We start from the raw sequence: 10,943 nt of genomic DNA, 5'->3' as shown, positions 1-10,943 counted from the left end.
TTCGGAATGCTTATCCTCCTCGACAGTCAATAAATAATCGTAAAAAGTGATAAAAGGTATTAAGTGCTTTTATTCAATGCGCCTGCATAGTTTATTTTCACTTACACGTATCTGACTTATAAATGGCACGTAATAAAAATTAACGTGTCATTTCTCGTTTCTGAAGTCATAATTCAATATTAATATAGTTGTGATGGCTTCTCAGGAGTCTTAATTAATGTTTATTTTAATTTATTGTTTGAATAAATGTAAATTGCTTAGATGTAATTGATTTTAATTACAGAATTCTTTTGATAAGAGTGAAGGACCATTAACAATGATACAGCTCTTAGAAACAACTCTGTTAACATCGGTCAACTATGCAAGTCTAATACGACGACCAATGCAGCAAGATATCGCATAATGGGAAAAAACATAACGTTGCTTGAATTTGATCTTCGAAGACCGCAAGGACCTGGAGAATTGAGTGCATCTAAATACAGCTATGTTAGTAAATACTTTTGCTTATACTTATCTTATTTATTTAATTAGTGTAATAAAATACAAATAATATTAGGTGTGGGAAAAAGTTCGTGGCGTTTTTTTAATGCTATCTAAAAACGCCACGAACTTTTTCCCACATCTAATACTACAAGTACAAGTAGTAAACTACAATTATATTATGAATTTAATGAGAAGTTACAGACCGCATTTTTCATGTTTAAAACAAAATGGTTACTGCATTAACTCTATTACATAAAATGAACTTCAGAATTAGTATTGAATCCAAAATGTTCCATTGCATAAGAAATTTGTGTTAATTGCCACTAGTATCAGTTGTTATTTATTTTTGTACTGGATACGTTCATTATACATAATTACTGTGCATAGTAATTGTATCACAATGGCTTGCATTACGAAAGCGCATACGAGCGTAAAAGTATACATAATGATATCAACGCCTAATGCTCATTTCCATCAACGTAGACTAACTTTAATCTCGATTCAACTTACACTTCTTCTTTTTCTAGTTCTAAAGATTAGAAAAAGACGAAGAGTAAGTTGAATCAAGATTAAAGTTAATCTATGTTGGTGGAAATGGGCATAAATCATAGAAGGTGTTATATCGAAAAAAATATAAAGAAAGATCTATATCAAGAAATAGCAAAAACGATTTATTTCGCATAAGGCGTGAAGGTCAATGTATATCGGAACGCATACGAAATAGAGTTTATATCAAAAAAGCGAGAAGAATGATTCAAGTTAAAAAAGAAGTTATAAAGCGTAATATATTTTCTTCTTAAAAATTTTAGTGATGACGGGAATCGTCTTAATTTTTAATTCTGTTTCTCGCACTCATTCATTCATATATTATTTAATTTAACTAAATTTGTGTAATTTATGAGTAATAAATATTGCGCTATATAGATCCTTCTTTCAGATAAAGACTATATAGTTTCAACTCGATACACATGCGCGCGCGCAACACATAATATATGCTCGTGTAAAACTGTTAAAATTATTTAACTATTATTTTTAAACGTTTGTAGGGTACGGATCAACTAAAATATTTTCAAACAGAGGAATCATTGGCAGTTTTAATTTAATATTTAAATATGGATTAAAGACAATCGGAAATATTTTCATTTTTTTATTTAACAAATGTTTATAAAACATTGATTATATAATGCTAACATATTTTTAAAAATGCGAACATATTTTAATATGTGAGACGTAAATAAATTAAAAATTAGAAAGCATAAAATTTAATTTTTAATAATTAACACGTTTACATTATATTATATACGTATTAAGTGATAGATAATTTATATATTGTTTCTGTTTGTAACAATTTAACATTTATAAAAATTTTTTTGTCAACATTGAGACCCAATCGGTTTGTTTTGTTGTATTTTCATATTTATAATTTTATAATATATTTTCTTTGTTTTGTATTTCTGGCTCGTAGTCCTTTAAAAATTTTGATTTTATTTAAAATTTAAATTAAGTTAGAAGTAATTTATTGTGTTACAGATGGATTTGATGAGACATATCACTAAAATAAAATTTTATGTAAAAAATATAAAAAATATATATAATTTAAAAAAATACTGAATAGTCAAAGTTAGATGTTACGAATATATTTAATCAATTTTTTGTTCCAAATGAGATTGCACGCCGATAATTGGACTGTCAACACAATCATTACGAAACGTTTTAATAACCCCGTCTAAATAAAACCCCTAAAAAAACGTTAGAGGGAGTTATTAAAACGTTTCATAATGATTGTGTTGACAGTCCGACAATTATCGGCGCGCAATCTCACTTGGAACAAAAAATTGATTAAATATATTCGTAATATCTAACTTTAACCGTTCGGTATTTTTTTCTTTATTTGATTATTCATACACGATAGTTTTTCTTATAATGTTTAAAATAAAATGAATTTCCAGAAATTTCCATAAAATTGATTGTTTCAGGATTGGAACACATCTTGTAATATGTCAAAGACAATCGGCTCTGGGATTTTACGTTTACAAAATGATAGAAATTAATAATAAGCCGAGAATCAAACTGAATCAAGAAGTTGAAAAAGTCATAATATCAGTAGAAAAGATTATAAATTATACGAATCGGATGGCATTGATAGATCTTTACAGATAACAAGATGACAGAAGATCTACTGCAAGTTATGTAGAAGATTCTCTGTAGGCATCCGTTAGGCAACAAACAAAAAGAGCTATGTTATACCCTCTCGAGTCTCTGCACAAGATAGATATCATCTACTTAAAATAATAAATTTTCAATATAATTATAATAAATATGTCTATTAGGAATTAGCGCTGTACTATGTGCGCGATAAATTTCAATATTATTACATTGTACCTCTCGTATTTAATTAATAATTCATACCTCTTCAGATAAATTCAATTGATAAACAATAAGATGTATTGAAAACAACAGTATCAACATGTTTTTGCTATTTAATATCCGCAATGTTTCCGTGTAAAGATCAATCAACTATTGGAGAGAAGATAAAACCAGTTGATTAGCAGGATGCAATAATGATAAGCACCTTCAAGTGATTCATAAAGTTTATTCATAAATTCTAAATATAGCCGTTCATCATATCAATAATGTATTAATTAAAACCTTTATCAAAACACTGCTGTTAAACGTCATCAATGTATAATAATAATTTAATCAATTAATAATTAAAATAGCTTCGCAATAAAAATTTTGTTCATATTTCAGCACCGAAGTGAACTGTTGTCTTGTCAAATTATGAAATGTTAGGGTTTTTTCAAAAATCTTTGCTGAATGTTATGTGTCAAAATTATGTAATTAAGAAAATTAAAGCACTTTTAGGATCGGTTCATATCCTAAACTATCGTTTTTACATTTTTTGCTTACCATGTACTAAAGATTGCTAAAAAGTTAGCCAAAATATGTATACGCGAATTATTAATTTAATACAAGAGATTCAACTTAATATTGAAATTTCAAAATATTAGGCATTTTAGAAAAAAACTTTCAAATTACTCAAGTCAAACAACTTCAAGTCGAAAAATCTATACTCGATTATATATCAATCCTTAATAATTCTCAAAATACTAAAATTTTACCTTATATGATGTTGGATTCAAGTTTCTTTTATGATTGTTATGTTTCGCAATGTACGCAATAAACATAGTAACATAGTTAAACTTTAAAACTATGCACGAGTTTAGTAAAAGCATAACGATTCGAAAAACGCATGGTCCCTAATTGATAAAGCGATACGCGTTACGCAGAAAATCTGTGTCATGAAACGGCACCCTTAGAGCTTCCAAGAGCGATTATTTTATTCTTTGATCTTCAGTTTATAAGTAATGAGAGTGATGAAGATAGAATGAAGTTTACTACAGCGCATAAGCGCGTGAACGGAGCCACAGATAAAATTTCTGAGTTAATTAATCGATTGTTTATAAAAAAAAATCGATCATACGACTTGGGCTATGGTCAAAGTCTCGCTACAAATGCTTTGAAACATTTGATGGACCAATTAGAAGAAAGCATTTTATAAACTGACTAATTAAACAACGCTTCAAAGTGTTTGTAGCATCGCGTTGACCATACCTCTAATAACGTGACATACACAAATGAGTACATACATCTATCAATAGTGGCGGGTTGCTGAAAATTTTAGAGGAAAATTTTAGATTTCATCGGAAGCGCGTACATCAAAATGCGCGCAAAACATCTTTGATGTCACACGTCGAGAACGCAGAGCCTAAAAATGACAGCGGACGTACGAATGAGATAGGTTAGCGTTAATTTTTTCATCTGACAACATCTGATATTTTGCACAAGGTTAATATAATAAATTAACACACATAATTTAAATTATATTTAGTTAACTAAGAAAATTTTATGTGCAAAATAAGGTTTTTCAAATTTTCCAAATCTTATTACTTAAAATAGATAAAATAATTAATAACTTGTATGTATATATATATATATATATATATATATATACATATATATATTAAAAGTATATTATATAAAATTTGACACGTTGCATTTATTAGTAGCGAACGAACGCGATAAATCCGTCGTGCAAGCAAGTCCGGAAAGTTCTGTCAATGTAGAGATTCGGGTATCAACATCCAAAACGAGTCAAGTATTGGATAATATAAAATCTGATCCAGAAATAGAGGAAAATGACGAGAAATGTGTCGATACATTACAAGATAGTATGTCTTATTTTTATTATTAAATAATAAAATTATTAAATAAAATTTTGTATTTTATATCAAAGGAAATAATTACATTATAATTCATATTAGAACATTAATAACTATTAATCTCTGTCAGATGATTTTAAAATAAGTGACATCATATTAGAATAAAATAATTTCAGACACATGTATTGCCTCAAGCGACATTTGTAGAATCTGTCACATGGACGGATATGCCATTGCGGACAATCATCCATCATGTGACTCGGAAAATCTGATTGATCAGACATCAATTCTGTCAAATTTTGTCGGTCCTTTGATTTCAGCTTGCAAGTAAGTTTTCGTTTCATTCGAGAAAGCTAATTAGAAAAAGCTAAGATAAATTCAACAAATAAATTTATAAGTTTTACAGATCTCAGATCTCTGATTTGTCATGTAAGCGAATTATTTCTCCTTTTTCTAACATAATATTGAAAATAATGTTTATCTTTGGAAAGTAATTTTTTGTTGAATATTAATATTTTCGTATTATTTGCCGATGTGTATACCTTTTAGAATAATATTTCTACTATACATCTCTCGTTTTGTGATTCTTTTCTCATAGTATTAATTCTCAGACATGACTTACATTTAATTCAACATATCATTGATTTGAATTTTGCAAAAATTAATATCCAATTTGTTGGACATTAATATTTTCATTTAACATTGAATATTAATATTTTTAAGTCAACGATATGCCAAATTAAATGTAAGACATGTGTGTGCTTGAGAATTAAGAAAAACATTGAGAAAAAATTTCAATCAGAACAAGAAGCATATTGTACGATCCGAACGACATGCGAATAACACATAAATCGATAAATTATCATTGCGAAATGATATAGAAATCGTGAAACGATAAGAGATTCAGCTTAATTAAGAAAAGCTGTCCTCGTATAACGTTTAATGGTGCGACAGATGTCGGGGTACAGTGGCTCTGGTACACGTCGAGTGCCTCGAGAGATGGCTAACCGAGTCCGGTCGTGCGAGATGCGAACTTTGCGGTTACAAGTACGCAATCAGGAGGGTACGGCGTTACAGCCTCTTTCAAAGCATCTTAATATGGTTCCGCACTATAATAGCTACTCGACAGGTGAGAGAGATCATTACTCGCTTTTCCATCTACTTTCATTTCAGAAAGCGCTAGACCTAAAGCCTCTTTAATTAAGTCTTTGAATGACACTCTATCATTAATATACATATAAAATATATTGCATTAAATACTTTAAATCAATATTAGGAATATTATAAAGCTATAAAATGTTGAATCTACATGGAATATTATCGCTGTAACGACACAGCAAATCATACAAAATTAAAATTATCTTATAAGTTGTGATAGAACGTTTAACATGATATAGCTCTCCGTGTAATTAGACTTTTAATTACGCTATTAATTATCTCTATTTAATACATTCTTTTTTTCGCGAGAAGATGCTACTTGACATTGGGTATTTGGTAATGACCACACCTGTGGCTGTGTTTTCCTGCTATCTGTGCGCCTTGGCCTTGAAAATGTTGATGCGAAATGGCTTTTACGAGATACCCTGGATGATAGTTGCTATGCTGCCAACCTGCTTATTGACGCTGATAGCTTATTGGCGATGGATAATTACGTTAGGGAGGTACGCTATAAAACTTAAATCAGCTCGCGCTCGTGCGCGGATAAAAATAGTCATTAATGGAAATTAAGTTAATTAAAGTACTATCCAGCATAATTATAAAAAAAATTTGAGAATCTAAAAGCGATCTCGAAATTAATCTCATTGAAAAAAATAACACTGATATTTGATATTTGATCGAGGTTTCTTTTTGCCTATCTGAATGATGACTTATGTATTTTTACTTACTGGAAAAGAATATAAAATTAAAAAAAATTCTATTCGCTCACAGATTTTAAAAAATCAAAGACTATTTTTTAAAAAATTTCACAAATTTAAAGTATTATATTAAACTGCAATGTGAATACACAACAATTAAGAATTAAAGACTTGGATCTTCAGTGCAATTCCATGTATCACAAATCTAATCCTTCAAATTGCGCGCCGAATTTATTTTCAGACATGAAACGCAATCCTAACAGAATTATAGCGAATTTGATCATTTGAACTACGCTAAATCAGTGAATACTAAAAGTTGCTATACACAAAATTAGCAAAGTTAAATGAAAATATGTAAATATTTTAAACGATTAATTATCTACTAATGATATTGTCATTATTCAATAAATTATACATGTATTATTTAAAAGAAAATTCAAGAAAAATTAATTCGGCGCGCAATTTGAATGACTACATAGGTAATATTCATAGGGCAATATTCATAATATATTCTTATATTCAAAACCATCTTAAGTACAGCCTTAACATGTCACGAACCAATCAGAGAGCTGTATTAATATCTTAAAATATTATTTAAGATCTTGAAATAAAAACGGACTATGAATACCAGCTAATAATTATTTAGTTGAAGCTTAAGTAATTCTACGTGAATTACTTAAGTTTGACCTTTAAAAACCTTCTTTCTTTTCTTATTATAATTTCTATAGATTGCCAAACATTGATAAAATCAACACAAAAGACAACTTTAAGATATTTTTCAAAGAGTTTTTTATGAAATATTAAAATATCTTAAAAAAACAAATCAGCAGCCCCGAAAACTCTTAATACTACATTTTTTAAATCGGAGAATTTTTAGTATTTTCATCCGTCATATTGGTTCAGTCATTTTTAATTTTTGAGTCCTGATTTGAAATCAGCGATCCTTTCCCGAAAAAAAGCGAAAACTTTCCCGAAGAGTGTCCTTACATAAATCTCGAAAAATTGTTCAAAACCGGCATTAAAACTGTAGGTCTCATATGATCGTGACAATTAAATAATCAAATAATCAGTATGCGCACCATAAGCATATGAGAAAGGTGTAACATAGGCCAGAGGTCTAATGTAAGAAGAAGAAGAAGAAGAAGAATATAATTCACACAGAGAATAATTTTTACGGCAAATGTTACATTGTATTCTATTCTGAATTTTATTATATTGTTGCCATAGCCAACTTTCACTTTTCGTATCTCTTTGTATTATTTTCTCCAATACTTTTTTAGTTTTTTTTTTTTAAATAAGCATTTTGTACAATTTCAATGTTAACCTTACATAACATTTTTAACTCTTAATAACTTTATTAATAACTTTATTACGCAATCACTTGTTAACCAAGAAGGGAACTTCTTTGTACGATGCTTGTGTTTTTCTCACTTTCCGACTGGATAGAAGATATTCTTTATTAATATATTAATTATGTATTTGCTGAAGATGGCTAAAACCTATAGCCGAAACGTTCAAACTAACATCTTTTAATATATTACATTATACTATTAATGATTATATAATTTAATATTATAAGTGTAGATTGCGCTCCTCTTACCGCGCTGACTCCTAGCCCCCTTAAATCTGTATTATATTTTTAGTTTTTTTATTTAAGTCATGCTTGACCAAATGGCACGCTAAATTATATCATTTCACAATACATTAAATGAGTAATAATAACAAATCTTATAATTTATCATTTGATGTGTTTAATATAAAATGTGCTGAATATCCACGAATGTTCAAATTCTTTTTTTATGTTTTCGATTATTTGTGATTTATGATTAAGATGATTCTTTAAACAATATACTAAATATCAATTTGTAAGATATTCATCACAAATCTTACATTTTAAAGCGTATCTTTCTTCTTATGTGAAATAACCACGCCATATCAGATCGTTTCTGCAATTCGTGTTTCTTCATCGTGAAATATTTTATGAGCACGAAATAAGTGTACTTTTAATGGTAATATGTTCTATGTAATATAAGAACAAATCTTGCAATTTTCTGTTTTCCAATTTATTATAATGTTGTCGTATCCAACTACTATTTCTTTGCAGTGCTATCACGTCTGCACAGTACGAGGGTAGTTCGATTGCGTGTGATAGCAATTCGAAGTGCAACTCATGAAGTTTTGCGACTGCAATTGCAGAAGTATGAGCGAGTGCATTATCTTGATGGAAAAGTATCTTTTTCTTTGCCAAATGCGGACGTTTGACTTTAATAGCATCGTTTAATTGCTCCAGCAATGCTAATACTCTTCGTTGATAGTTTTGCCTTTTTCTAAAATAATTTATAAGCACCATTCCATACAAATTCCGATACCATCTCTATGTCAGGCCGAGAATTTTTCGAACTACCCTCTTATCTTAAGCTAACTTTTCATACGCAGCACGCTGCGGCAGCAATTTGTTGCTATTGATTAAAAGTTTTACATGAGATGACGCACTTCCAACGCAAAATACATTTTGCATCCGATTGAAGAATTCAATCGAACGAACAACGAGCAGTAAGGAATTCAAAGCCGAGAAAATCTGTAATATTTGCAAAAAAATGTGAAAATTGAATACGTTTACAATGAGTACATTTTTATTAAGATTTGAAGTGATGTAAATACATGTAGATGTAAATACAAAAGCAACAATGTTTCTAAAATTTTTATTTGTGCGCAAAAATGCATGTAAGCAATAGCAATTTTGTTGAAAAAATAGATGTTTAAAGCAAAAATATAAGCCAAATACACTTTAAAAGCTTATTATGTTCTTAATTATAAAATTGTTATCTTGTAGATGTTCAATAATTCCATTTTGGAATTAACTTCTTGAAACAGTTGAGAGCATCTTGAAAACAGTAATGAAAATAGTATGGAACATACGATAATAAATCAAGAGCTACATCTTCATCGAACGAAAACAAGATGAGATTATATTTCGAGATTAAATTTATATACAAGTTTATGCATATAAATATTTTTCCAGAATGGCCGTTGACCCATAATTTTTTTGTGATCATTAAAATAATTTTTTAAACTATTATAATTTCAATCAATATTTTTGAAGAAAGTCCATAATAAGATTTGTGTACAGTTAGTCAAAGAAGTGTCTGGAAGACCTTATTTGTCACTAAATTATATGTGAAAGGTTACATTTTCAATTTTTTTTCTCTCTTATTTTATTGTTAACCTACCGTTAATCTACGTGGAATTTTGCACATGTTAATTTCGGTACTTTAATTTCATTATATATGTATAAAAAAATTAGACATTTCTATACTCGATTTACTAAACCACCTTAATCAAAAATTGTTGTTTAATATAATTAAAAAGCAATCTGTCCCGTGTTATCACAGAGATCAGTGAAAATCACATAATTATGTAAATCGTTAAAATATATTCTTCTCATAAATTGCAGATTGCATGGCCATCGATGGAGACGTTATTGGAGAAATAATTTCGTGGTTCGTTTGATTCCCGATAACGACATTGAGAACAGCTTCGATTCGCAAAGCTCGATTGAGCATTTTAATATGCGAGACGATTTTGAACAATGGAGACTCGAGGAGAACGACGAATTCGCATGACTTTTGAGCTTGTCAACCGCACGCCATATAATCTTTAATTACAACAACTGTTTTCTATTTTTATATCTTCGTCTTATTGTCGGAATCTTTATACAGCTGCACTATTTAATTGCAATTTATTAATTGGACATTTCAATTGAAGCTCATTGCCGCATAATAAAGGTGATTCACTATATCAGAGTTAAATTAAGATGCGCATATTTCGGAATGCTTTCAGAAATTCACGCGTGCACGGATTTTATAATATTATTTAAATATCTTGTATTTTTATATAATTCTAATGCTTGATTAAAATAATTTAAAGATTATTGATGTTTTGGCACTCTCATTAAAATGTCTCGTGTAACGAGAGAGAAATATGTTTGATAATTCAATGATAAAATAATTAAGTGCTCATACTTTTTATAGTTATTATTCTATAATATTAGTAATAATAATTACATTTATAGTTCAACAAAAATAATATATGTTGACGTAAAAAATAATGACTACTTATAGTTAAATTCTGGTAATTGCATATTTTTCTCAATTATTTTTTATTGCTTTTCATTTCTGATAATTAAACGGAAGTGTCACAAACTTATTCTTTTAATAATAGTAATATAAAACAGATAAAACTGCAGAAAAGAGAACTCGCTGACCTTGATCTTAATATATGTTATCAAGATCATCACCCTAAATAATTTCCAACAAGTTTTAGCTGTCACTCGTTATTTGTTAAAAAGTTTAAAAAATAATCTAAAAAAAGTTTAAAAAAT

General features: G+C 28.8%; 1 protein-coding gene across 1 annotated transcript; it reads left to right on the top strand.

Annotated features, from left to right (window-relative positions):
• Positions 1–4,923: 4,923 nt before the first annotated feature.
• LOC108688092 (E3 ubiquitin-protein ligase MARCH3-like) lies at positions 4,924–10,185 on the top strand. Its single transcript, XM_018194192.1, has 4 exons — positions 4,924–5,033; positions 5,661–5,835; positions 6,174–6,367; positions 10,017–10,185. The coding sequence occupies exons 1-4, from the start codon at positions 4,924–4,926 to the stop codon at positions 10,183–10,185; spliced, it is 648 nt and encodes a 215-aa protein (XP_018049681.1).
• The last annotated feature ends 758 nt before the right edge of the window (positions 10,186–10,943 follow it).

Source organism: Atta colombica, unplaced genomic scaffold, assembly GCF_001594045.1.
Source record: "Atta colombica isolate Treedump-2 unplaced genomic scaffold, Acol1.0 scaffold225, whole genome shotgun sequence".
Taxonomy (NCBI): Eukaryota; Metazoa; Arthropoda; class Insecta; order Hymenoptera; family Formicidae; genus Atta; species Atta colombica.
Note: the sequence above shows the minus strand (reverse complement) of the source record. Positions and strands in the feature narration are given on the sequence as shown.

Excerpts from the sequence above, each read along its gene's own strand:
- LOC108688092 (XM_018194192.1), top strand. The coding sequence starts at position 4,924 with ATGGACGGATATGCCATTGCGGACAATCATCCATCATGTGACTCGGAA. Across the intron at positions 5,836-6,173 it reads CTATAATAGCTACTCGACAG|AAGATGCTACTTGACATTGG; the intron begins GTGAGAGAGATC and ends TTTTTTCGCGAG. Across the intron at positions 6,368-10,016 it reads TGGATAATTACGTTAGGGAG|ATTGCATGGCCATCGATGGA; the intron begins GTACGCTATAAA and ends CATAAATTGCAG.